We start from the raw sequence: 27955 nt of genomic DNA, 5'->3' as shown, positions 1-27955 counted from the left end.
TGCCCCCTAGAAGAGCCGAGCTGCAGGGTTGCCACAGTGTGTGGGGTGGGGGGGGGTTTGGCAAAGTGGGCACCAGAGGGTGTGGTTTTCAAGCTCCCGTGTCTCCTGCATTGGCTTTCTTACAAGTTTCAGAGCCCCCCAAACTGAGCTGAGGTCTCACTTGTACGTTCCATGGCTTGAAGTTAACTTGTCGAGTTGAGCTCCACACACCAGGGTGCCATATAAGCTAAGACCCCCGTGCCCTTCTGCCCACTTTCAGACCCCCTTTGTGTATTCCAATCAAACATTTTTACATTTACTGCCACAGGCTGAGCCCCTCTGTCTGATTCGGCATTAGCTGCCCCCCCCCATATTGGGAGAACTGAGATGTTGTCTAAAAATGGAGGATTCTGAACAATTAACTGCCACCTTTACTTCTAGTAGGACTGCTTTGTGTCCTTCACTCTTTAGTCTTTGCCCAGTATGACGGACTTCTTTATTTCTAACGGGGCAACTCCGACATCTGCTGTAAGAATTTAGACGTCTCTGTCTGAGGAGGCCAGCATATCCCAGATGAAGTTTGGAGGCAAGACCCTCACTAATGGCAGTGCCGAGTGTGACCACATACCTCCTGTCCTCACACCTGTGACCGCTGGTTCAGCCCTCCGTCACCCCTTCTCAGTCGAGGGTTTCATGCTCAGGCTGCTTAGTTTGCTGCGTTTTCTTCTCCATCGCCAGGTCTTCAGATCCCTCAGGCCTGTGAAGTGGCACACCTCGTGTGTTCGTCTCGTCCTCCTTTGTCACCTCAAATGACTTCACTTCCCTCCTTCAAGTCCCACCACCATTCAAGTGCATGTCGCCCACTGGGTGGCAGCCTCACACCGTTTCTTGTCCCTTTCTGCTGGTCTCATTTACATAAACCCTGCCAACCAAACTCGACATGGCATCAAAGTGCGAGTGTCGGTCGAGACAAGCAAATGTCACAGATCAGACACGTCCTGAAGCAAAATATGTCTTTTTTAATAAGCTGCTCATAAATAATTTCACATAAAAGATGTGCAATAGAATTACAAAGAGAGATCTGTCTGACTGCCCGCCACTCCCAGCTGGGCACAGAGACAGAGCCACGGTTAGCTCACAAACCTCCCGAGGGCACAGGCCTCTCGTGTGGTGCCCGCCAGTGTCCTACCGCTAGGTGCCAAATGCCAGATCCCGGCTGGCGGACAGGCCCGAGGTCGGAGCCTAGTGTCCCTAAGGTGTGGCGCCCCACGGGGTGCCCCTCTATGCCACTAGCGCTTCAGCCTACTTGCAGATCTGCCGCTGGATGTGGAGCAGGAACTCGTAGTACGACGACGCCGCTTCTGTCCGATCTTCAACTAAATGCTGGAAGAAGTTGCTCTTAGAAGAAGCATCATCCCTGAAGAGAGAGGAACAGGCACATGAGGACCAAAAGGGTGGCCGGCCAGCCCACCGGGCATCACACACACACACAGAGACAGATAGACTGGGCCGAATGGCACTGCCGAGCACCCACTTGATGACATGAAGGACCGGAGTGAACGGTCGGCTCTCCTGAAGCCAGGTGACAAACCCTCGCGTTCTTTCCGAGGACACCGTGTCGCGCTCAGGAAGCCGCACCTGGTAAGAGATGAGGGGCAGATGCCAGCGGCTCAGTTGCAGGTGACCTGGCTGCACTGCACTACAGTGCCACCTCAGACGTGTCAGCTCGCCTTTAACTTACCATGTCTGCCGGGACGGAGTTAAAGTCTGGAAAGCCCAGCACGTCACGTAGAAACGCAGCGTCACAACATTTGGCCAGCCACAGATATAAAACCTGCAGAAAGAAGCAAAACGTCAGCTTAGCGCCATCCTTGTCCATCTGAAGGGCAAGAAAGCAAACGGCTGTGGTGCCTGTAATGCCAGCGGGCAGTGAAGCAGCACGTGAGACTCCAGACATGGACAGGCCTGTCACCTCAGCCCTTTAGAGCGCCTTTCAGCTCGGGCTGTCACTTCAATTTAAGGGGCAACAGTGTGACACTACAAGGACAGCGGTGTCTGACAAGAATGACAACTGGCACTGCGGCCATCACGAGACTTGGATTGGAGGGGACAGAAAAGCCGGGAGCACACGTGACCGTGACATGAAGGCAGCCACGGGGTGACGTCCTGTCAGACTTCTGTCTTAGACCAGTAAAACCAGTAGAGAGCTCGCCATGAGCAGGCCAAACAAAGTGCATCTACTTACTGAGCCGCAGTCCATGAGGAAGGCGCCGTCCCTGGCGAGCTTCTCGGCTGAAAGCTGCAGAATCGGAGGCTGGGGCACCACGCAGTCCTTGATGTGCAGGGCTCCCTGTTAGACACAAGGTGGCAGGCGTGAGCTACCTACCGGCTGGCTCCTGCTGCCCCGACATTCCGACAGATGGCAAAGCACTCACCTCGTCCGTCAGACGGTCAACTCGGTACAAGTTGGGATGAACGACGCGCATGAGCTGTGCGAGGGGCTCGCTCTTGAACTGGCACATGGCGAACACCCGCTCGTCCAGGCGAGTGCTGGTCCCCGTCCTCAGAGCCTTCTGTGAATCAGAGAGCACAGAGTCAAGGGGGGTTGGGGGGCTCGGGGGGCACTCGCCATCTCTTTTTATTCATTTCATTGTGCTCTGCGTGTTCAAAGCCGCCCGGCCCAAACGAGACGTCTGCCGGGCGAACTGCATGACACTCGAGCAACAAACGGCGTTGGCGTGAAATCCCGAGGGTCCTGGGAGAGGGCAAAGGAAAAGGGAACAAAGTCCTGGAGGAGCGGGGACGAGGAGTCCTGGCATCAGACAAACACTTTGTGCCAACAATGAGACACGAATGGGCCAAAGTCACAGTGAATACGCGATAAACCAAAAGCGTCCGGTCAGTCAGGACACACAGCGTCAGTCAGGGCGTCTCGTTCCTCTACCAGCGAACATGCGACCCTCGCTCCGAGTCCAAACCCCACGCCTGTCTGGGTCAAGTCTGCCAACTCCCTCCAGTGTTCAGGATTCATGCGAGATAAATAATCCAAGTGTAGCGGACAGCAGAAGTCAGGAGAACACAAACTTATTTATGATGTCGATATGACCGCCGCACTGAAGCTCCAGCCGTCCGTCTTCACTCACCATTACGACAGGGAGGGCGCCGCGTACGGGTCAGCCATTTTAACTGATTCAATACACGACCAGCAGATCCAACATGAAGACAGCTCAACTGCTAAGAATTTGGATTTATGGCCGACACAGGAACCTTCAGGCACATGGCTGCCACTCAACTGCCGTCACCTGACCCACGTAAGCTGAAGTCGGCCTTGACCAGGCAGGAAACCACAAACTCAAGATTACATGTGGGGACAAGTGACCTAAATCTATGAACCCCAGCAGACTCATCGCTACCCAAGAAAGAATGAACTCCGTCATTAAGAGACACACGGCCACCTGCCACTTCTCTACTCCTCTGGCCAGACTCTGATTGTGAACTCTGTAAAGTTCAAAGGAAGAGGAAGTCTGGAGATGTCCACCGAGAAGCTCGGGTTAGTTTAGCGGTGATGGCGCACAGAAAGGAGGGTGACAGGTAAACGGGGACCATTAACAGAGAGAACACGAGAGAAGACAGGCAAAGACCGGGGGACAAATTGCAAAATGTGTGCAGGAAAGTGTGCAGGAAAGTGCCGGGGACATTGAAGGGACACAAAAGACGGATAGGATTAGCGGCCAAATGGGCTTTACAGGAGTGAGACGTCAGCGACGTGCAAAATGAAAAGTGCATCTGCTCAGAGTTTGGGTGTTTGGAGGGCCCAGAGATGTTCTTCTGAAACATGACGAGAAGAAGAGTGGCAAGGCTGGCAGACTGAAGTGAAGGCCAGCACATAAGGACACTGGGAGTCTTAAAGAAGGTCATAATGGAGATACAGAGGGTCCTGGGACCCCCATTTGCTGAGCTGGAGGAGAGCCGTTGAGTCTGAGCAGACCTCATCAGGGCTCATCTTTCAGACTCTCAATGCTTGATAAAGTGGGTTGAGCTGAACTCGAGAACTAAACAGAGAACTGCGTATTCAAAGACCTCTGAGGAGAGCAAAGTCTTGGTGCTGATGCTTTGGCAGATTTAGAAGGGACCAGGGTGACGGGGGGGTGTGTGGGGGGTTTGTTGGGGGGGGATACCTGAGCTGTAGGTTTGCCAGACGAGATCGATGGACTGAAAGGTCTCCTCTCGTCTGTCCGGCTCCTTAAGTTTAGAAGTTGTGACTAAAGACTTGTGCCACGTCCCACCATGAAGGAGTACAATAAAGAGTTTGGTGAGCTAATCAGGCGCCCAAATTTTCCTGCGGTTTGTGTGTCCTCACGTGTCCCCTGAGGATGCTGGCACGGCCTTCAGACTGGACACCTGCCAGTTTTCTATCCGAGTGGCAGTCTGCCCTCTTGATGTCTGCGCCGATGCTCACGATACGCTTCTATGACAAGCCTGGCATTGCTTTAATGTGGGTGGGAACTATCAGAGGGTTTGCCACGTGTGACACTTCTAACCAATCCAATGCCTCGTGTCGGACGGTGACTTGAACAGACAAAGGCAATGGCACTCGTCAAGAGCACGGCTCAAAACATCCGAGCCCGCCGCTGAAGAGCGAGTCCGTTCTCATAGGCATTTGGACAGAATGGGAAGGTCTGGCTGGCCGGCCGGCCACCCACCCGCTCAAGTGGATTCTGCTCCCATAACCAGAGCAGCTTTTTGGGTCAGCAGTCACAACTGTTCTTCTCCATTTCAGATTATCAGCTTTATAAAAGCATCTTGGATGAGAATTCGAGCTCCGCATAAAACCAGAGAGGAGACGAGTGAACCCCAAAGGACCATTAAACCTGAGGAGCCCAGAATGCAAATCTGGGAGGGCGGACAGTGAAGTGAGGCAGAGTTCAGTTCACCGTGGACTACCACAAGGCCTGAGAGACAAATCTGGGACCAGATGAACGAGACCGACTCAAATCGGCGGCTAATGGAGAGAGAAGCTGCAGTGAGATGGCGCACAGAGCCAGGGGTGCATGAAGTGAAGGCGCTGTGCACAGACAGCCCTGCGGTGGCCATTGGAGAGTGAAGAGTCAGGGGGGCTCTGTGACACAGAAATGGAGAGGAAGCGTCCCCCCGACACGGACAGGCCCAGCAGGGCACCAAGGCCGCCTGCTTTTGTTTCAGCCCAGTGCCCTCTCTCTTGGTAATTTCAGCTCTCCCTGGCATTCTTTCCTCCTGCTTGGAGGACCCCTAAGAGGCAGTCATTTGACCGCGGTCACAAATCTCTGCCTGGGACTCGAGCCCCCAGCCGGCCGTCGCCACATCCAGGACACACTGTCACATATGAAAATGTATTTGTCTGAAAGGAAGAGAGGAGACGCACACCAGATAAGGCGACTCGACTCACCTGTTTAAGAAGAGCGAGGACGAAAAGAGGAAAGAGCCGAAGAGCATAGGGGGCCACAAGGCCAGACTGCTGCAGGCCTGAAGTGCTGGAGCGAAACGCGGCCAGCGAGTCCACCACAGCATTGACCAGCGCATCGCGGGCGTCCGACAGACTGGAAGAGACTGCTCGGTCAATGGCTGAAAAGTGAAGACGACAGCAATTAAAAGGTGTCACATACAGTAGGTGCCCTCTACTGCCCACACACACACAACGCAACTGGCTCTCTGCCCATCACATCGACAACATCTCACTTCAGCCACAATTGAGGCCATCAAATTTTCAAGCCCTGGCGCAAAAGCACTTGAATCAGCAGACTCGCCCAAAGGGTGGCCCACCAGACACGTGTGCAGCAAGCAGCTGGCATCGACAGACTCGACCTACCCATGTTAGCCAGCAGACACGTGACGGCCTGGACGTCGGCTCCAGCAAACACCTCGTTTAAGGAGCTGACAACGGGCAGACACAGAGTGTGGACACGAATCCTTCGTTTACCTGAAAAAGAAGAAGCAGAGATGAAGAGAAGCCACGCGTGTTGTGTGCGAGTGATGCTGACAGAATCCGAGCACCCAGAGCCTCATGGGAAACGAGATGTGCCCACAAGTCACCTCAGTATTTACACAGACAGCCACTGTATGAGTGGCATAAGGGTTTAGACTTCCAAGCCCCCCCCCCCCCCCCCCCCAAATGGCAGGGGTCTTCGCCCACATGACCCTCACTCACCTTTGCTGGACGTGTAAAGAAGAGCAGCTTGAAAGCAAACAAGTGACGTGTCGGCGAGACTTTCGTCGATGGACATCTGGACGGCAAAGCCAGAGTCGGGATTCACATTGGCAAGAGACAGTAAATCGGTGGACCTTACAAAGAAATTGCCATGGAAAGTGTGGATGGAAAGGCCTGATGGGAAAGAAACAGAAACGGGGGCACGTGAGGGCACGGACACGTTAGAAAGCACCCGGGGAGCCAAGGCCCTGCCCTGTGCCCGTACCTTTGGTGCACCTGATCCTCATGACCGCTTCAAAGCCGATCTTGCGAGTGAAGTAGCGGCACAGGTCTCTTTCAAATTTCTCCTTCTGCACAACATTGTGGATGTGATGGAACGACGGGTAGTAGAAGATGCAGCCGGCGGAGTATCTGGACACACACGCTGCAGGGAAAGAGCACAAGGCGGGAGTGAGCAAACTGTGGAGCGGCGAGGGGCCACAGGGTCTGATGGACCCCCTTTCAAAGGACATCCCAATTCAAATTGCCATCCCGTCATTTGAAATGCAAGCCATTAAGGAGAGGAGCTGCCACGGTGTGAGATCAGGAGATAAGACTGCACCCCCAGCCCTGGCCGCGCACCGCTCTTGGGCTGCTTTGACCTTTCTAAGCACTTGGAGGGTGGAAGTGATGCAGTGTGGGTATCTGTGTAACTGAGTGACCGATGCTGTGCAGGTGAAGTGTCGGTCACCGGCCGTTTTACTTCTGTCCCTCTCTCTCTCCCCGTTGCCATTCTAGCGGTGGCCCTGATCACGTCACCTTGGTTTGGGGCAGAGGCTGACTAATTACAAGGCCGTTTCACTCTCGTGTATCGTGAGCAGCACAAAGTGACCGCTTTGTCGGGCAGTCGAGTAACGAAAGGCAGAAGAAGAACAGGAGCTCCAGGTATGGACTAGGAATATTCTCCGAGATGTGCCAACTTCACATCCTCTGAAACGAGAACCTAAGGCTTACGAACTTCACACTAAACCCATCAATCGCCACACCACCAGCACCTTTAAACATCTTCCGACTGCCCAGGTCATTACGACTTCATCTGCCAGGCTGTGGCCTGAAATTACAAACCTCCTCAGGATGGTGCTGCTGGCACTGCGGCCTCTTTAAAAACAGAAGCGCACATAAAAGTGGTGCACTGTGTGGCGTACAAGGGAATGAGACACAGACAACCCCTGGCAGCAACGTATTAAAAGCAGCACACATGTAGCTGCACAAGCCAACTGCAAGGCCTCGAGCCTCTGGTCTGCGGGCACACACTGCCAGCGGCATGGCGTCCAAAGGATTTCCAGCCGCAGGATTTGTTAGCCTACCGGCCTGCCAGTCCTGCCCACATTACGACACAAAATGCTGCAGCCTTGGACTACCCTGACCACCGTCAGCTCACCTATGGAGGCCAAGTCCGAGTACTGGGAGCTCAACAGGAACAGGTCGACGGCGATCTGCTGACCAGAACAATCCAGAGCCAGCTTCTTGTAGAAATCTGTGGCTGGTCCCAGATGCTCAACATCCTGAAAGAGAAGTAAACACAAGATGAAGCACATACTGAATGGAGACCAGACAGACAGAAGGAGCACTTCATGGGCTGCTGGAGGACAGAAGATGGCTGCCCAGAGGCCCAGAGTTGAACGGCTAGGTCAGCAGGAGCACCGGCAAGTCAGGACCAACTGGTACAGAGGTGACACCAGTGGTGTTCCAGTCATGAAATGGCCGAGCCATCTGCGCAGAAGAGGCAGCGTACCTTGGTGCTCGATCTTTGGTTGGGATCTTCCCTCGACTGAAGAAGGCCAGCACCCAGAGATGGCAGCTGAGTCTGGAACACGGAGATTCGGCCGCCAGTGGCAGACATCAGCTTGAAAGCAGCCTGGAGGGCAGGTCCCAGAGCACTGTGCGTCTCTCTCGTGTGAACGAACATCTTTGGGAGAGCGCTTAGAAGATCCTTCACAAGCTGCAAGGAGAAGGCAGGAATATCACACGAGGTCAAGTGTCCCAAAGCCCTGCCACCCATGCTGGTCACCACCCTCACATGGCAAGCCTGGCTGTGAACTAGCAAAGTGAGGCCACATGGGCTTAAAGTGGGCCCAGTCAGCAGTCCCCCATCAGCCCTGCTGCTTTAGACACGTTCACGTCACCACTTGGGACGTCTCGGATTTCCACCGCCGCACCAGACACGAGGATTCTGAGCGGCTCGGCTGGATGCCCGCCACCTGCCCTCAAAATGACAGAGCAACTGCTAGATGTTAAGAGCAGGAGATGCACTTGGTTTTCCAGACAAAGACTGCAAACAGAAAGGTTTCTAAATATGGACTGTGGACTGCCACCAAACCCTAGGGGGGCTTAACGGTTACCGTAGCCAATCCAGAAGGCTGAGGGAGGTGCAAAGCCACGAGTTTCTGCCAGGCCACAGAGCACTAAACCCACACTGCAGTGCAGACAAAATCCGTCATCTCGGACAAATTACTACTGGCGTCATGCAGGGGTTTATAAGGGAGACCGCAACGCAAATCATGGCGACGTCTGGGAGGTGGACGCCAGCCACCAAAATTCTAAAATGGTGGCCCGACACACAAGAGAAAATGAACGCCAAAAGAACCAAATGGCCTCCTCTGCTTTGTCACAATTCTCACATGTGCAAAAAAAAGAAAAATAAATAAATCAAAGGCAAACTAACCCACTGGGACACTTTGGGGACACTTGGGGGACACGTGACAAGCTGATCTGCTACTTTGTGGCACACAACAATTTATCAAAATGAACAGCAAACTAAACATTACTGAAAGGTCAACGTTATGTCACGGCTAATTCAGGCGGCACTGTCGTCCCACTGGGCGCTGCCACTTTGAAAACTCCCACTGGGAAGCTCGTGTTTCCCATCTGGGCCTTGGCACATCAGCAGAGCACCGAGACTAACATGATGCCAAGCAGGCTGGCACTGTGGGAAGTTTGTAAAGCTAAGCAGACGAGAAGAAGTAAAAAAAAAAAAAAAAAAACTGCAACAGTGAGGGGAGACGCTGCTCTCTTCAACCAAACCTGGCGCTTCAGCCCCTGGGCACCCCATGGCGGCGGTGACTGGCATCCCCCAGGATTACCTCCTTGCTGTCTTTGAGGTTAACCAGCAAACCATCGGGAGTTGGCAAGAAGACCTCTGCAAAACAACAAAGCCCCGTTTAATGGAGAGCCTCTCCGGGATCCGAAAGCCAGCAGGCGCGCCACTTACCGTCGAGGTCCGACACGACCAGCATCTGAGGCTGCGCCAGGCCCTCCTGCAAGTTATAAAAGTGAATAGTGCTGTCAAAGGTTACAAATCCAATCCTTGTCCTCGCATCCCCAGGAAGCCTTGAAGAGAGAGACAGGTAGTTTAGTGGGGGCCGCCCATGAGGCTATGGAGGGACAGGCCAGCAACTGTGACAAAGGGACACTTGATAAGCACCGTGAGCAAACGGCACGCTCGATTCTATCGACAGGACTGACAAATCACAAATGCAATGTGTGCGCAGTGTGAGCCCCGGTCTGTCACGTGTGTCACTCTGGGTCCGTCCCTCCCTCACGGCCCCTACTTATGTCAAGGCTAAGCCAGGCCTGAGAATTGGCACCCAACGCCAGTAGGTCAGCTCTCGGGGACGGGCAGGGCACTTTACAGGCCTACACCAGGTTAACAAAAGAGACTGATGTGGCATGTGACCGGGTCCTGAGGAGGAGACAGCGAGGGGCTGCTGGCTGGCAAGAAGAGTGACAACTTTCAATAATTACCGTCAAGTGGGGAAAGGAGAGAAACGAGGCATTTCAGGCAAACACTTACTTGTCCAAGTTCTCAAGCAGCGACTGGCACAGCACACCCAGGTAGCCAGACTCTACTGCATTGTGGGAAACATCCAAGACAAAGAGGTAAACGGCAGGCTGAGGAGGACGAAGCTGTGAAACAAACAGAAAGACAGCATTTTTGGTTCCTGTCACAATGGCCGGCCGTCTTGACATGACACTGCAGTGCCTTCGGGTCACAGCACGTCTGTGCCAGAGACGACTGTCAAAGAGGTGGCCAGCAGCTCACCATGTAGTCCGAAGAGGCGATGAACTCCACCGTCGCATTCTGAACCTCGGGTCGCTTGTGTGGCTCCCCATAGGACCTCGTCACGGGGTTGTACATGAACTCTTCAGGGACTTGGAAGAAGAGAACAGAGCATGAGACAGCAAGACCCCAGCTGGCATGAAGCTGCTATGCCATCATGCCAATAAAGCACTGCAGCGGGCACAAGCGGCTCCTGTCACTTACCGTCGTTGACTCGGTAACACAAATTGCATTTCCACCTACGCTGGTCCAAGAAGGACACAAACGGGTTGATGTAAGTCCGGCAAGTGCGGCAGCGGACGATGGTGTTGGACGTGATGACGGGCAGTTGCTGTGGGAGAGAAAAATGACCAAATGCTCAAGCCACCCTCCGTTATATAGTGCCTTGTACCATTCAGTGGAAGGCTTCTCCATCGCCAGGGCACAGGAGCACCATGTGATGGACGCCTTTTCACCTCTCTCACCCGCTCTGTCTTAGATTTGCTGACTTGACTCAATGACGATCACAAACCACGCACTGCGCCTCCATGGGTCTGGCATTGTGCCATCAAAAGACGCCGGGAGCCCCTCGAGCTGTCTAGGATGGCTGGGCTGGACTGTCATTTCACCTGCTCGGTCTTTGGTAAAGCGGCCAGTCGGAGGCTCACGCCACGTAAGACGCCATGTTCACTGGAGTCCCGTTAGCTCTGAAGCCGCTCGGATTTCAGGTTCGTTTTGGTTTCTCACTCAGCTTTTAGTTTCGTTTGGTGTGTAAGTTGTTTCACCAATGATGGCCACCCTGCAGACGGCTCTGTGATGCTGAGGCCTCCAAGTCTGGCGAGTCGGCCAAACCCAAAGCAGCACTCGGGCACAGACACGTCAAGCACATGCCTGAGACATCCAATGTCGAACATTACAACACGAGCTCGGCAGTCGCACTCCTCCAAAATGATAGCAAGTCGAGGTCTGAAGGTCCCCAAAGGCCCCCCTGTCCCCACACTACCTGCTGACTTACTCCACATGAAGAACAACCTCACAACATTCGTGTAAACTTTGACCTTAACAACTGTGTCCCCCCCACTACTTGGCCAATTCCAGGGCTAGGGGGATGAGGAAAGATTAGAAGAGCTGAAGACAGGATGCGACTTCATGGAGAAGACGGGGTCAGTGAGCCACAGGCATGTAGAACTTTGAGAACCCTCAGAACTGGTTCTTGATGGACAGGTCTGCATAGCCTGCTCTTGTCCAGATTCTTTTTGGTAAAGGACTTGCTTTAAAGACCCACTGGACTAATCCCTTCATGTCACCTCTTAATCTCCATCTTGTTCTGCTCTTTCCTCATCTGGGGCCTCATGCATAACGCCGTGCGTAGAATTCACACTATAACATGGCGTACGCACAAAAAAATCCAGATGCATAAATCTGTGCAAACGCCAACTTCCACGTTCTTCCACTCCATAAATCACGGTCAGCGTGAAAAGTAACGCACACGCCTGCTGTCCCGCCGCCCCAACTCCTCCCAGAATTACGCCTCTTTGAATATGCAAATCAATATAAATAGTCCTTAAGTTTAGCCTTCTGTGAAAAGACAATGGCAAAAGCACGGCGGAAAATAGAAGAATTTCAGCAAATACCAAGTGGAAGTAAAGAAAAACATACAGTTTGGTGATTTAAACAACAAAAGGAAGTTGATCGAGTGACATAGCATGTTGGAGAAACTCGAAAGCTCACTCTCACAAAGTCGCACTGTGCCCGAAATAAAAAAAAAGAAGTTGTCAGATATCAAAGTCAGTGTGAAAAGGGGAGTCGTAGCCCACCGTCTGAGTGTCACATGAAAGCTTATCAGGGTACAGAGGAAAAAAAAAATAGGCACACAGTGGAAAAAAAAGCACAAAATGTCAACTTTAATCTCGAAATTTCCAGTTTAATCACGTAGTTTATTTTGTCATTAAAGTAGAACATCACAAACTTCATCTTAAAATCGTTTAATTTACTAGTTTCTCAAATCCCATCGTAACTAAAGTAGCACATTAAATGCTTTGTTGTGTATTTGATCTTCAATGTGCTCTGTGTGCCTGAATCACTATGTGCTTCTTAAACGGGCTTCGTCTTCCTCCGACAGGACACAGAATCCATGACATGCGTGATATTACAGCTCTCTGAATAATTAAAATACGGAGATGTATACGTGATATCATTTTCATGATGATAAGAGTTAAAGCGGGTTATTAAACATGGGAACACACTGGTGCAGTGATTGTTCATGTCTCACGCAAGATGCTTGCTGCGCCATACGCGACCTTCGATGAAATACTTTATTGTAGCAGTACGGTCTCTTTCATACGTACGAACCCCTAATTCCTGTCCTTACTTTTCTTTCTCCAAATACCCAATCGCCACACAATCAGCTCTGTAATAGACGTTAAGCCATCTGTAAGCTTAGAACGCCGATTCTTCAAAACTTTTAAGGAACATTGAAATATTTTCGTAGTACGTTTTTAATTATTCTATCCATCTATCCTTCCAGTGTCGCGTCAGCACCAGCAAGAATACAGCAAGAGGCAGGAACAATCTGTGAACGGAGCGCCAGCGGCTTGCTAGTGCTGCGGCATCGTGTCCTCACATGTTTAACTATTAACAATATAGATTATTTAAATAAAGTTAAACTTCTATCTGTATAATAAAAATATTTTGCTGCATTTCATCTTAAAAATGATATCGTCATCATATGTAAATACGCGCTTTATAAAGTGGCTCAGGTTGTGTAATATTATAACTATCTCAAGTTTACAGTGAGGTGATTGTACTTAAAAGTCCAGACAGTTCTACAAGGAGCACCTGATGGACTGATGGAGTGCGTTTAGAGCTCTTTGGATGAAACTGTTTGTGAACCGTGAGGTCCGTACAGGAAAGGCTCTGAAGTGTTTGTCGTATGGGAGCAGTTCAAATAGACAGCATGGCAGAGGCAACGTGTGCTTGATGCTGTATCCTGATAATTCTCTTTACGATCAGCTGCTGTGATCCACACTCAGATACAGTGATACAAATACTCTGAGTGGTGCAGTGACAGTAATATGGAAAAAGATGATCTGCTGTGGCAACACCTAACAGGAGAAGCTGAAAGAAGAAGAAGAAGAAGAAGAAGGTGCAGTGAGAGTAACAACGCTAAAGCAGTTATGGTATTTAGAATAGTTCAACCATTCTGTGGACCATTATATTGTTACTGGTTAATTACAATCAGATGCATTAAACTAATAAACATATGCGGTTAGTTTCAGTGTATTTATAAAGTCGCATCAGAGATGTGGATCTGAAAAAGAAAGGGTGACCACACAGGAACAGTAGCACTGCTTTGACGCTGGGTGCCGCCAGTCTGTAAAACCGGGCGGAGAACTTGTGTACAGCAGGGTATGAGGTACCATGGAAATGTGCGCGGCTTTACGCCAAGTTTAGGTTTTATACATCGCGATTTTAGTGTGGAAACGTTCATACGCAACATTTTTGTGCGTACGCACTGTTTTTACATGAGGCCCTTGGTGCGGCTTTGTCTCTTTCTAATATGGAGGCTCTGCCAAGTGTTGGCGCTACATAACCTACTCAGTGGCGTCACCACGGTCCTCAACTCGCCTCGTCGTTCTCCTCTTAAAGGTATGGAGGCCAATGCTGCACTTGGCACTTCAGCCGAGGCCTCACTAGTGCGCCATACAGCCCGAGTTAGCGCTGGGCCACTTTAAATCATTTAATTGGAATTGATGTTTTAAAGTGACATTCAAACACGAAAATTTAGTTTTGTTTTTTTTTTAAACAAATGGCGCTCTCTTTGGATCAGCTGGTCACATGTGCTCAGTCTAAACATTCATGCAGAGAATACGACAAGCGGCCCCCACTTACAAACGAGCTACCGTAGGGCCAAAGTCAGAGCTCGGATGTGAAAGGTCGCACATCGAACTAACAAGTCTGCAAAAAGACGATGCCAGTTAAAAGTGGCAGCACAGCCAGCGTGTTTCAGCACTTCGAACAGAAACGCCACAACGGAATCCGCACGAGAACGCCTGTGCCCACCCGACATCCTCGGCGTGTTCTTCACCCCGCTACAGCAGGGACCACGCATGTGATGACGTTAAGAGCACAGTGTGCCTCGTCAGGGACCCCAGAGCCAGCTGTCACACCTGCAATGACGGCCAGGCTACGCTGGGGAGTACGACGAGTGGGCTCTCTGAAAACGGGCAGTCGGAGCAACTCCTATACAGGCAGGCAGTCATAGGTGGCCCCCCGAACCCCCCAGCCAACCACATTCAAAGTTTGTGCTTTGGCAGTGATGGGCCACAGGTGGACAGAATGAGCACAGGGGTAACATTTACTTGGGAGCGTTTCATTGGTTCCCTCTTACAGAGTGACATTTTGTAGGTGGCTTGTCTGTCACTGGTAGTCAGCAGGTGGGCGACAACTTTCAACGGTGACACCAGATTGACAGCTAGTGGCCATCATCTGCAGTTTTCTAACTAGTCGATCCACCTCCACGAGAAAAGCAGTGCCACACTCAGCACAAACGAATAATCAGCTGCCAGTTACAACGAGGGACGACTCGTCACATCTGAGGCTGCCATTCCGTGTGTCTCGTTCACAACAACCCACCCTGCCTCGTCACGGTGTTCACTGCTCACAGTCACCGTCTCTGTCACTTAAGAAACGGCACACAGAGGACGTGCTGGGGGGCACCAGCAGCCTCACAAGCTGCCCTGGCAGACAATTCCAAAGGAGCGCACTGAGCACATGGAGAGTCACGTCAAGCGGGCCAAACGCTTCTCCGTTACTTTGGGCGGCACACCTGAATTTAGCCAGGAGCAGCAGATGACACCAAGGGTAAGAAATGTCAACCTGGAGAGAGACAGCACCTTATGGGAGTCTCCCCAGAGAGCTCTGGTCTTCTCTTGGCCCGGACAGACTTGAGGATTCAAACGTTCCTTTGGGCCATCATGTGACAACTGGGCCAAAATGAGGGGGAAGCACAAAGGTGTGGCAGGACAAAAAGAAAAACAATCGCCCCTTAAATGTACAGGAGGCAGATGCAGCCAGAAGCTTAAGAGATGCCATTGACGTCTGCAGATATCTGCAAGATGCTTCGCTGCTTCTCCTCTGCTGCACTTCATGAAACAAAACAATAAATAAAATAAAATAATAAGAAATACAGAAAGACGTTTCTTATTTCCCTCGCTGAGAATCAAAATGTGGCTCTGAAGTCCTAGGGAGGTCAGTTTGAAGAAAGAGGGCACCTCCAGACTCTCAACAACGGGCAAAGCATTTAAACATCACAAAGCGTCTTGATGGGTTTTGTTTTCTGCCATGTCACCCTGCCCTGCCCAGCCCAAGTATGACCTCCACTGACTTGTCACCCGACATCCTCCTCGACGGCTCCTGCCCACCATCTGTGATGGTCACCGACTACCCGCACACTGCAAAGCCCCCAACAGCCTCAAGTGCACTTTCTGAACATCACGTCTCTGCCAGGACAAAACGTCCAGATGGGCTTGTTACGCATGACGAGTGGTCCACGGCTGTCACCGCTTCAAGATGGCACAAAAGGGGCTTCATTAAAGAATCAGACCACGTGGGCCCATCAGAGAGCACCTTTCACTCCAGTCGGTTTCTCCATTACATGGCACCCGTCACACATACGGCTACTTACTATGAATCATATGGCGCTGCCGAGGGTCTACGAGCGAGACGGTCAAACAGCGTCACGTCCCGAATGCTCCCGTCTGGGTCACGTGGGGCCATCGCTCACTTCCCCTCGGACACCCACCACAATGGCCACACTGCCCGCTTTTTGCTGGTACTCTGGCTTTGTTTCCACATGTGTCACCCGCGGGGCTCAGGCACCTGACACGTCCCCTCACAGATCAGCCGGGGTCCACTCACCGTGAGGTCTCTGAAGGGGTGCAGCAGCAGGCCAAGTGGCAGCTTCGCTTTGTTCAGCAAGGCTTGGGTCTGAGGAATGTTACTCAGCGTGCACCTGAAGGAGCTGCAAAACAAAAGAGCAAATGAGGCCCACCGTCACCCGCCGCCCCGGGGGCCCACCGGTCACTTGGCTTACTCGGGACTGCAGTTTATCCTCTTCAGGTCACTGCTGAGGTTGGGTACGGGCGCTTGAACTGGGCCACCAGGCAGGATATTCCGGTCCTGCAGAAGGTTGACGGGCCTCAGACCCTCCAGCTGTTCGTGTGGCAGGCTGAGCCCCCCCAAAGCTGCTGACAAGTGGCTCACACTCGGATATGGCTGCAAGGAAAAGGGGCGAGATGGAGGTGGGACGACAGACACTCCTGGGACTCGCCGTGTCCCCAACTGTCACACACACACACCTACCTGCGAGTATGGCTGATAGCCAGGAGGGCCACCCACAGGGGGCGTCGGGGAGGTCGGGGGTGGCGACTGCTGGTAAGCTGGTTGGAGGGCGGGGTAGCCGTAGCCAAAGGGCTTAGCAGATTTGGAGGCTTGGGAGGGCACGGGATCTGCAAAGGAAGAAGCAGGTTAGGTAACTGGCTGCTACACAGAGCCCTGGCCAGTCAAGAGGGCGGGCAGCCGGGGACTCTCCAGCTCAACGCCACAAGGCACACATTCGGCTGCAATGCCACACCACTTTGACAGCCTGGCGTTAAAGGAGCTTTGGGTGCCACCCATCAGCCCACCTGGGCAGATATCCACCCCGGGCCTCAAGTGTAAGGTTGACCCTGGCAGCTCATGGTGTGCCATGGCACCAACTGATACTAGACCAAAGCACAATTCCAAAATTCAGGGAGTGGCATGTGATAGTGCTGGGCACTCAGGTGGGCAAAGACTGGCCCTTAGAGTCTTGCTAAACTTACAGTAAGTGTGTATATGGAGGTGAAAGGTGCCCACTTAAGGGCTCTCCATTTCCATCCTCTATCTGTGAAATCCCACTGAACTGAGCCAGTGGGCCGAGTGTTTGTTAAAACTGGACCACCGGAGACGAGTCAGCTGGTCACAATCGCTCCGATGACTGGCATTTGCCACAAGCATTCTCTTCCGTAAGCCCAGCATGTCCAGATGAACAGTAGGAGGTGCTGTTCTGACAGCAGACAAGCCTAAGCGGAACCCCGTTACCTGGACAGCTTCCTCCTTCCAAGGCTCCATAACTAGTCGGCACAGGAGAGGAGCTGGAGCTGCTGGCGCTGCTGCTGCTCGACGACGTCCCAGCGCCTGCAAAGAGAGATGGCGTCATTACCCTCAGTCGGCGCAGGACCCAGAAACTCGACGAGACAAGATGGAGGGCACAAGAGAGGGTCTTCCTAGTGCAAGTGAGACGATTAAAGCACACGAGGGGGCCGCCCAGTTTTACTTTGCTCACTTTATCATTTGACTTTAAGGTCATTCAGCTGTCAGCGCTCAGGTACGAGTGAGGAGAAGGAGGAGGAGGAGCGTTTTCTCAAATGAGCCCCTCGCTCGATCACCCGCAGGTCCAAGTGACATCAGCTCAAGTCCTCTGCTGGCTTCACTTCTCGTGTTCTCAAACCTGAGGCTTTCTCAGCTTCTGAAATATGGAGGTCAACTAAAGAAACAAAGGTGGGCAGCACTGGGCTTGAACCCCGGCGGCCCTCTAGTTGTTTGTGTGTAGTGCTGTTATCATCATCATCATCATCACATATTTAGTTTAATTGTGCCTATAAAAACATACCAAGGAGCCAAAGACACCACAAAAACAATAAAACCACATCTGAAGACCCCGTGTGTTGGGGGAGCAGCGCAGCCGAGAACTCAGCCTGCCATTGTGGAGAATCAGAAGCAGAGGACCGGAGCGGGCGGGCGGGCGAGCCAGCCATTCTCGAGGTGCTCCGCTTTCACGGGTCTGCCCAGTATGAGCCGGCGTGGACCTCTGCGTGTGGCTGTGCGAGAGTGTCCTGTGACACACCGGTGCCCACACTGGCCTCCTCCAGCAGCTTCATGGGTCTTTGTTCAGCCTTGCAGACTCCCCAACAGCGCCACAAGTCAGCTGAGAAGTCTACGCTTCCTGTGAGCCCACCACTGCTGTGCCCCTGGATTATACGCATCCCCTTGTGAAAGACCACTGGACCCACTGCAGTCTGCCTACCAAACAAAGTCTGAAGACTTGTCTGTCTGCTCCACAGGGCTGGCAGTGCCACGAGGATTAACATTTCTGTTGTGTCTTCAGTGCCACCCAGCCATCCCAGTTAAGGGGTCACCTCAGGGATACGCAGGTGGGTGAGCCTATGGTGTCCTGATAAGGGACGATCTGTCAGGGAGACCGCAGGACTGTGTGAGCAACACAAGAGACGGGCCCATCAGCCTCTCTGTATGAATACAACAGCAGGTCACCTCACTTGCACAAATTCTCTGATGGCTCCGCACTAACGGGGTGTGCCGAGTCAAAGGTGACGAGTCGAGGGGTAGCAGCTTGGCATCAGCAAAACCAGAAGGCCCCTTATGATAATAATAATAATAATAAATTTCATTTATATTGCACTTTATATTTTAGCAATCCCAAAGTGCTACAGAGTAAAAATAGAATAATAAAATAAAAAAAAAGAACAGAAGAGTCTATAAAATACTTTAACAAAATGACTTTCTAAAAAGATAAGTTTTTAGGTTTCGCTTAAAGGCCTCAGTCGACTGTGGGGCTCTCAGGTAATCAGGGAGGGCATTCCACAGCCTCGGCGCCACCGATGAAAACGCCCCGTCACCCATGCTGCTGAGCTTAGTTCTGGGGACTTGAAGGGTGTTAGTGAGTACAGAGCGGAGGAAGCGTAAGGAGTTATGAGGGGTAAGGAGTTCCTGTAGATAAAGAGGGGCATGTCCATAAATGCACTGATGGGTAAGAAGGGAGACCTTGTACTCTATTCTGAATGAAACAGGGAGCCAGTGAAGGGTTTTCAGGATTGGGGTGATGTGATCATACTTTCGCACCCTCATCAGGATCCTGGCAGCGCTGTTCTGAATATACTGAAGTCTCTGGATACTCTTGCCAGAAATCCCAATGAGGAGTGCATTACAGTAATCCAGCCCGGAAGAGACAAAGGCATGGACGAGTTTCTCTGCATCTGCCAGGGTGAGTAATGGGCGGAGTTTGGCGATGTTCTTGAGATGGAAAAAAGATGACTTACAGAGATATTTGATGTGGGTGTCAAAAGTAAGTTGGGAGTCCATTCTAACACCCAAATTAGTAACAGATGTGGAAAGAGGAATATTTTGGCCAGAGAAAGTAATACTGGTGATGGTAGAAGAGCGGAGATGATGTGATGTACCAACTAAGATGGCTTCTGTTTTGGATCTGTTCAACTGAAGAAAATTGAGCCTCATCCATGCCTCTATCTCCTCCAGGCAGGTAGACAATGTAGATGTTGGCAGAGGAGCAGTAGAGGAGGTGAGAGTAGTCCTGAGGTAAAGCTGAGTGTCATCGGCATAACAATGGAACGATAAACCATGTCTGCCAATGACAGTTCCAAGGGGGAGCATGTAGATAGTAAAAAGGATAGGGCCCAGCACAGAGCCCTGTGGAACACCACAGGTGATGTTGTGGGTGTGGGACTTTGCGCTGCCAAGGGCGACATGCTCAGTTCTGCCAGTCAGGTATGATGTAAACCAATTTAGAACAATTCCTGAGAGTCCAATAGTGTATTGCAGGCGGTGAAGAAGGATGTTATGGTCTATTGTGTCAAATGCAGCTGTCAGGTCACTGCTCAGAGTGTGGACGTGGAGGCACTGGGGGGTCCACCTCAGGGACACAAGAACGGGCAGAGACTTTGGGCAATGACGTCCTTACATTGTGTCCTCTAGGGGGCATCTCACCACCCCAAACACCAACACAGGAGTCCAAAAGTGATAAAGAAAATAAACAAAAGAGCTTTAATGACAAAGGCTGAGTAAGGGATACGGGGGGCAACAGCAAAATACGACAAAACCGACCCCCAGACCTAAATAAAATGGCAGTAAGCCCCGTCACACGTTTCTTCCAACCTCAAAAGAAGCAACGCCCTTTCCTAATGCGCCCCAAACAACCGCCAGGTACCCTCGGCAAGCACCTCCAGGGTCCCGGCTGGCATCATCAATCACGCCCCCTAGTGCCACCAGAGATTCCTGCACATCTGCCTCATGAGAGGGTCAAGCTGGTCGTCCTCCCCAGAACGCTTCTGAGCCAACAACCCATCGCCACCTAGTGGCCCGGTTGACCTCAAACTCTGCAATAGGGCTTGTGTTATGACCTGGAGGGTCCTGAATGACCACCTGCTGTGATGGTGGCGTCCTCTGATGGTCATGAATGGCAGCCCAGGCCAGATAAACTTCTATCTGAACTGGCATGGAGGTGGCAGGGTAGAAAGCAGCAGTAACTGATATGGGTGTCTGTAAGGTAATAAGCGCCTCGTCGTATCAGCGACTCCTCAGTTTAAAGGGGTTCAGAGCTCAGCGGTGCGCAGGTCAGCATAAAGACCCCCGATCAGGCACAAGGGGCTGCAGGAGCAGATCAGGTAGTAGAGTTTTATTGATTTGTGTATTTTAGATTGAACAGAACAACAGATAAGGGGGCAACAGCGTAAAGAGTGCGAGTGGAGCGCTTTAAATAAGGAATAAGAGGAGCATAAAGTTAGGAGAAGAGACAGAGAAGGAAAGTTCACGTCACAGAAGGACAAACAGCAGGCAGCTGAGAGGGACACCAGTACAGGACATTAAGGGGACAGGAGGTGTCAAAGAGCCGGAGCAGATCTTAGTGTCACCACAGAAGTCAGTCTTACTAACCCGAACTCAGATTTGAATAAGGAGGCCAGTGCACTGCAAGTCCTGCTGCATGTTGGACTGTTTAGATGATGGCTTGGAGGAGCCTGTGGTCGTCTATGAGGGCCACACCTGCAGGAGATGCCAGCTGCGTGAGCACCTCGATCTCGGGGTCACTAAACTGGCCTGCCTTGTAGTAGAGGATTGGCAGACTTGGCCAATTAGGGGGATTGAAGCGCAGGTGTGCTCCAGAGAGAGAGTGTCTCACACGGTGTGTTGTCTTCCAAGAGCTCAGGTGGGGGACCTCCCTGGAAGGGTGGATTGGCTCTTGGCCAGAGCGGGGGTGTATCCAGTTGTCATTGTCCATGTTGGAACAAATGACATACATAAGGGGGGTCTGTCAGGTCTGCGCTCCAAATTCAAAGAGTTAGGTGCCAAGCTGAGGAGCAGAACTGACAAGGTGGTCTTCTCCGAAGTTCTGCCTGTGCCACACGCCAGTGCAGGTGAGACTGAGGAGATTAGAAAGCTTAACGCGTGGCTCAGATCTTGGTGCAGGGTAGAAGGGTATAGTCTTATGGGCATTGGGACTCCTTTTGGAACAGATGGGACCTGTTCAACCGTGACGGGTTATGTCTGAACTGGAGGGGCACCAATGTATTGGGGGGCATATGAGTAGGCTAGTCGAGGATTGGGGGGCAGGGAGTTTAGGACAGGCCAGGTTTAGATCTCTACATGGAGGAACAAACAACGGGGTAGAAATGTAAATTCTAAGCCAACATTTAAATGTAGAAGGAGTAACTCATTAAAAATAACTTGTCTTAATGCTAGAAGGATCAAAAATAAGGGAAGGGAGTTGGAGTCGTATGTAGAGGAGCAGAATTCTGATATTATAGCAACAACGGAAACCTGGCTACATAACAAAGATGGGGACGAGTGTAACAGAGAGGGGCACACATTATTAGGGAGGACAGAGAGAACAGAAAAGAAGGTGGGGTTGGTGTTTATGCCAAACAGGATTTAACTGGAAGTCCTCTTCAGTTGGACAATGAGCCCATCTTAGTGAGGACATCTGGCTTTGCCTGGAGAATATTAGGGAAAGGGGTCTTATGTTAGGAGTGTGTTAGAGACCACCCAATGCAGACAGTAACCTCAACACACATCTCTTTAGTAATATCAAAAAGACAAGTGCACAGGGGGATATTATAGTCATGGGGGGCTTTAACTACCCAAATATTAACTGGGATAACCTTGGAGATGGAGGAGCACAAGAGCAGGAGATTTTAGACGTAATCAGTGACTGTTTTCTAACACAGCATGTTAAAGAGCCAACACGGGGGGAGGCCTGTCTGGATTTAGTATTCTGTAATAATCAGGAGAGAACGGAGGGAGTGGAGGTGATTGGACCACCAGGGTCACGTGACCATCATGTCATACAGCTCTCAGTGTTTGTAAGAGTGCAGACGTAAAGACTAAAACTGTTAAGTTGAACTTTGGTAGGGCTAAGTCTAAGGAGGGTGGACTGGGATAAGACAGTCGAGGAGCAGTGGGACAGGTTTAGAAATGTAATGGAGGACAGGGACAGACCTACACTTGGAATTAATGGGAAATGTAAAAAAACTCCACAGAGGGTTCATAAAGAGTTAAAAAAGAAGCTGCAAAGGAAAAAACGGACAACTAAGGCGTAGAAGATGAATGGCTGCAAAGTGAATAGTAGAGCGTATGAGAAGATGAGGGCAACCATTAAGAAGGACATCAGGGAGGCTAAAAGACCATTGGAGACGAATAGCAGAGAAGAAAAGGAGAAAGACGACCACAAGAGATTCTTTAAATAGTAAGAGAAGAGTCAAGGAGGAGGTGAAGGGCATCAAGAATAGTAAAGGGGATTAAACATACAGACAGTGAGGAGACCCAAGTGACACGTTTAAAATAATGACGATGATGACGAGCATCAGTCCAGTTAAAATGAGTTAATCAAGAACACAGCTGGACACTCGTGAAGGGTGACAGTCACACAAACATCAGAGTTTTACACTTGGAATAAGCGACCAAGTGGTGTGGTGGGCAGGAGGACTTCAGGGACTTTGAGAACTCGACTTGGCGACATTTTCAAAGAACTAAGTGGACAGGACTGGCAAGCTTTGTTGGGTTGAATGGCCTGTTCTCGTCCAGAGTGTTCCGATGTTTACACAGTCCCACAAGACCATCAGGCAGACTGAGAAGTGGGACGCATACCCAAGGTAACTGCTGCCTAGCTGAGCTCTGCGAGCCACCCTAAACCCTGACGTCACCCACGAGGCCACACTACGTCCCTCACAGCTCCACGGCCCACCCACCCCACCTCAGCGGCCCTGTGCTTCTGCCGTTTCAAGGCCCAGAGCAGCTGTTCGGCTCCACCTGGTGGATGGGCTCAGCCTGAAAAGCAAGAGTTGGGCAGTGCCAGGATCATCACGGGCACCTGCCACCCTGGACTGAAAGCCACTTGTCTGTAAAATTAAAAGATGGAAGGACGAGACAGAAAATCAAAAAGGATGGGAAAAAAAAAAAAAGACACACAGGGAGATGGGGTGGAGGTAAAAGTGAAGGCAGACCTGCTTCCTCATCCTCCTCTGCCTCCTCCTCCGTCGCCTCTTCCTCATCATCAGAGGCCGATGACAAGGGAGTTTGACTATTAGCGACGTATCCATAGTGCAGGCCTGTGGAGTGGAAAGCAGAAAGATAAAGAGGGTGAGGCCGAGTGCAGCCGGGGTGGGGGGCTGCCCGCGAGTCACGCCATCTGTCACGGTGCCACCAGCAAAGACAGAACTGGGGAGCCACCAGGTCAGCACCTCTCGTGGCACTCGTGGAAGAGAGAAGACACAAAAACACTCGGGACATGAAAGATGGCACAGGAGCCACCAGCACAGGCCTGGGGTACACTCGGACCACCAACGACCGCGGGTACTGAAAGGATGAGTTCAGTGAAGGTCACAGGCTGAAGGGACGAGAAGCAGTGCAACTCGAGGACACAAAGTGACGAGCACTGGACCTCAGCTTTACTGTGGAGAGACCTCAGTGCCTGCCCACGTGCCCCCCAGTGCCCTCTCCCAGTCAGGCTGCACTTCTGGTGACACGAATGGCACACTTTGGGCCTCCAGCTGTTTTAGCCGTTTCCCTTTACTCCTCCCTCCATGCATTAAGCAGACAGGCGGGCAGCTATCAGCGGTACAAAGCAGTTTCATGAGCCCACCCAGTTAGAGGGGCCGTGCCGGAGACAGCAAACATGCCACGTCTGGGCCGCTTACCTTCAGGCGTCACATGTGGAGTTGGAGATGTGGCAGCAGGTGCCCGCGTGCCAGAGGGCTGAGGTCTTTGGTCTCCAGAGTTAGCAGCAGAGATATGAGGAGCTAAAAGGAGACAAACAGCATTAGAAACACCAGCATCACGGGCCCCCCAAAGCCGAAAGGTCTCAAACCGCACACGCGCCACGTAACTCAAAAGGCCGACATCTTTAAACTGGGGGGCAAACAAATCAACCTTCTTAAGGTCCGCCTGGGCCATCCGAGTTGGACCACTGGGGCAGTTTCTTCACTTCTCTCTGGTGGGAGGTGCCCATCAACCCGCCTCTGTCACATGGACTGCGCCAAGGGACCAGAAGACCCTAAGCGTGTCGAGCGTCCCCTCTGCTGCCATCACTCACACTGCTAGTGACCCACCAGTAAAACCTCTGAAGACGAGACCACCCTAAGCGGCCAAATCACGGACAGGGACGAGGGAAGTGGACGGGCTGGTCCAGCAACAATTTCTTAACGGCCGAGTTCAATACCCTCAAGTGCCAGGCTGAGCCTGGCACCCTTGTTGGCACTGCCAGGCCAGGCGGGTTACACCTCATCGCTTGCCAAACTGCATTTTGTTATTTTCATTTCTGCTTTTTAAGCCTGATGTGCAGTTTCAGAATTCGGCCTCATGCAGGTGGCACAAAAGGGCCGACTGGCACTGCTCAGGAGGACATCACATCTAGGGGTCTCCACCATCTGGGGCTCATCAAATCCCCCACTTAACCTAACGGAGTTTACTTCATGGAGACCTTTCTGTCATCACTCGTCACTGCTGGACCTGGCACCACGGTGGCACCGCCAGCAGGAAAGGAACAGTTGAATACCTTCAGTATCGGAACAGCCTGGCACAGCCCGGTGCCCACCTCATGCCTCTTCACTAAAATAAAGCTCAGTTGCATTCAAAGAAGTGTAAACTGTCAATCCGGGGGTCCTGCTCACTGGGGGGCTTCCTCTCCAAACACATCAGGTGGACACCAAGATGGAGGGATGAGCACCGAGGGGGTGACCTGTCATGTGACATTCTGCAAGACACCCAAAATGACAACCCATAAAATCAAAGTCTGACAATGAGTGGGCACCATGAGAACCAGAGGGGATGCACTTGTCAAGTGGGCCGTGTGGAGTTGCAGGTCAAGGGCGCCCACCCAATTAGAGCAACAAGGAGAGGAGGGCCTTGGGAGGGCAGGGAATTGTGGGAACAGACACCTCTGTGCCCGGCCACCTAACACATTCACACCTCACCTGTGCTTTCTGAGGGTCTCATTCACTCGAAGACGTGTGGGGGCTTGGTGGGATGCCCTGAAGTGACACGACACACACAGCTGGCACAGGACCCCCCCCCCCCCCCCTTGTTACTCGACTGCACTGAGCCACACGTGTCAGTCCTCACGGTTGTACCCCGCCACCCATCGGAGTGATGCCCAGTCAAGCACCCTTACCTGAGGGGGCTGAGCGAGTCCATGTGCAGGAGGCAGCCGTGGTGGCACCACACACCAGGGGGGCCTGCTGCAGACCGACAGCCATCTGAGAGGACAGACAGGCTGCCGTTGGATGGTATCCCTGAGATGAGGCCACATGTGGCACCGGAGCAGCGGGGTACCCGGGAGCAGCTGGAGGCACAGATGTGCTGGGCTGCCCGTGACGAGTGCCATAGACCACTGGGTGCCCTTGAAAAGTCCCTGAAGCAGACAGAGGCAGGCCGGCTGTACCCATGCCGTCCAGGTAGTAGCCACTTCCATAGTGCCCGCCAACCACAGGGTTCTTGTGGGTCGCCTGGTACACCATGTGGGGCCCTCCATAGTTAGCAAGTGGCAAAGGCTGGTAGGCCGCGGCAGGACCTGGAGGGGAGAAACAAGCAGGCATCAGTGGTGACAGAGCAGGTCAGGACTGCCAACGCACAGAAGGCAAACTGCTGGCAGCCAGTGCCAGAGGAGGACGCATGGGCACATCAACACACGACACGGGGACACCTCGGCCACTTAGGACGGCCAACTCGGACGCACATCCCCTGGTCACAAATAAGCAGCAAAATCGTGACCTGCGCTCAGCGCCAGACTGTGCCCACGGCCTGGCACTACACAGCCAAGCCCAAGATACCCGAGTCCACTCAGTCTGTGTGAAGAGCTGGCAATAGAGCGAGTGAGAGCCTTTCAGGGGGCACTGAGAACAAAGTCAGCAAGTGCCCATCAAGGGACAGGCTGGCAGAGCAGGGCACAGAAGAGGAGGGTGCGACAAGATGCCTCACACAAGGCCACCGTCCTCCTCCACACGTGGGGTCTGCCAGCCTCCTCTCCGACTCCCTTTGCGAATGTTTACGGAGGAAGGCGCCACGAACCACGCCACTCAGGCCGACGGGTGCCAGGGCTCACCACAGCACGCCCGCCATCACGCTAAGTGACACGACGTCTAGCGGGCAGACACGCCGACAGGGGGCACCTTGGCCAGAGCTAAATGACAAGTGGATGTCCCCAAGGCGAGGCCACCACTCGTCTTGGTCAGCTCGGTCCATGGTGAGAAGAACTCACAGCCCCAAAGACCCGATGGCACCGGCCTGTGGGGTTCACCCCACTGACTGGCACCCCGTGTGCCTCCGGCTCGACTTGCGCTCACTGAGGTTGGCATCCTTCACCCCCTACTGGCGGGTTATTCACATCGGACTGTCGCTGGCTTTGTGAAAGGCGCCACATAACAACGCACTGTAAGACGGACCCAAAGGTGCCACAGAATGCAATGGCATGAACGGCACTCAGTGACGGACCTGAAAGGCGCTACAAACACCGCCGACATTAACGCTTAAAGACTCCTGCGGTGTGTGTTCTCGCGCGCGGTCCGCGTCCCCAGCGTCACACGAACGACATCTCCACCGGGTGTCTCCGGGGTGGCCGCCGCTGTCACCTGGGAAGTCCCATCGGCTCGTCACCACAGCAACCCTCTGCACGGAGAGCAAAAGGCGCCTCCGTCCAAAGCGACCTCCAAGGTCGGCCGCTCGCACACATCGCGAGGGTCCCGGCAGGTGAAGCGACCCGCTCGGTGTCACGCGGCGCGACGTGGAGAGTCTTGTAGGACCCGAACGCATGCGGAGATGCAGAGGACCATCAGATGGAAATGACAAATGACCCTCGGGACGAGACCACTGGAGCGGTAAGCCGGCGACCCCAAACAAAGCGCAGCTCCACTACGCGGGCCTCTCGAGCCCCCGGCTCCGCAGCTTCCTCTCACCCGGGCGCGCTCCTCGTCTGCACCGCCACAAGCAGCCCAAACTGCGCGTGGCAGGAGGAAAGGCGCTGAACCCCAAAGAAGCCTTCGGAGGAGACGGGGGACCCCGGCTCTCCTCGCCGACCCCCTGCCCGCAAGCCCACCCGGCCGCGACTCGGCATCGCTCGCCGCTGCGCCACTAGGCCCTCCCGCATCCCCGGCCTCGCTTACCGTTCTGGTAGTGCAGGCTGACACCTCCGTTAACGGCGGGGTTTGCTCCGATACCGACGGGAGAACTCGGGTTGGTAAAGCCACGGGTGGACATTTCTCGGTACGCCGATGTGAGAAGAGGAAAGCCGAAACGGAAAGGATTTAGGGGGAGAGCCGCGCCTCCTCTACCCGGCGGCCCGCCTGAGCGTCAGCAGCGTCGTCGTCGTCTTCGGCAACTGCGGTCAGGTAGCT

At 52.7% G+C, this 27955-nt stretch overlaps 1 protein-coding gene across 2 annotated transcripts; it reads right to left on the bottom strand.

Annotated features, from left to right (window-relative positions):
- Nucleotides 1–978: 978 nt before the first annotated feature.
- On the bottom strand, nucleotides 979–27955 carry sec24b (SEC24 homolog B, COPII coat complex component). 2 transcript variants are annotated; one of them, XM_028805923.2, is made up of 24 exons: nucleotides 27725–27955; nucleotides 25738–26136; nucleotides 24266–24367; nucleotides 23573–23677; nucleotides 17364–17459; nucleotides 16605–16750; nucleotides 16336–16517; nucleotides 16161–16263; nucleotides 10467–10593; nucleotides 10245–10354; nucleotides 9996–10108; nucleotides 9414–9532; nucleotides 9286–9341; nucleotides 7938–8144; nucleotides 7584–7707; nucleotides 6429–6587; nucleotides 6164–6337; nucleotides 5825–5935; nucleotides 5405–5580; nucleotides 2415–2552; nucleotides 2225–2329; nucleotides 1721–1813; nucleotides 1514–1617; nucleotides 979–1396 (listed from the first exon to the last, which is right to left on the bottom strand). In XM_028805923.2, exons 1-24 carry the CDS (start codon nucleotides 27816–27818, stop codon nucleotides 1282–1284), a joined length of 3258 nt encoding a protein of 1085 aa, XP_028661756.1. In that variant the 5' UTR covers nucleotides 27819–27955; the 3' UTR covers nucleotides 979–1281. The 2 variants fall into 2 exon arrangements, with proteins under 2 accessions (XP_028661756.1, XP_028661757.1); XM_028805924.2 differs by lacking the exon at nucleotides 23573–23677.

This window comes from Erpetoichthys calabaricus, chromosome 7 (assembly GCF_900747795.2).
Source record: "Erpetoichthys calabaricus chromosome 7, fErpCal1.3, whole genome shotgun sequence".
Taxonomy (NCBI): Eukaryota; Metazoa; Chordata; class Cladistia; order Polypteriformes; family Polypteridae; genus Erpetoichthys; species Erpetoichthys calabaricus.
The sequence above is the reverse complement of the archived record's forward strand: the minus strand, read 5'-3'. Positions and strand labels throughout refer to the sequence as shown.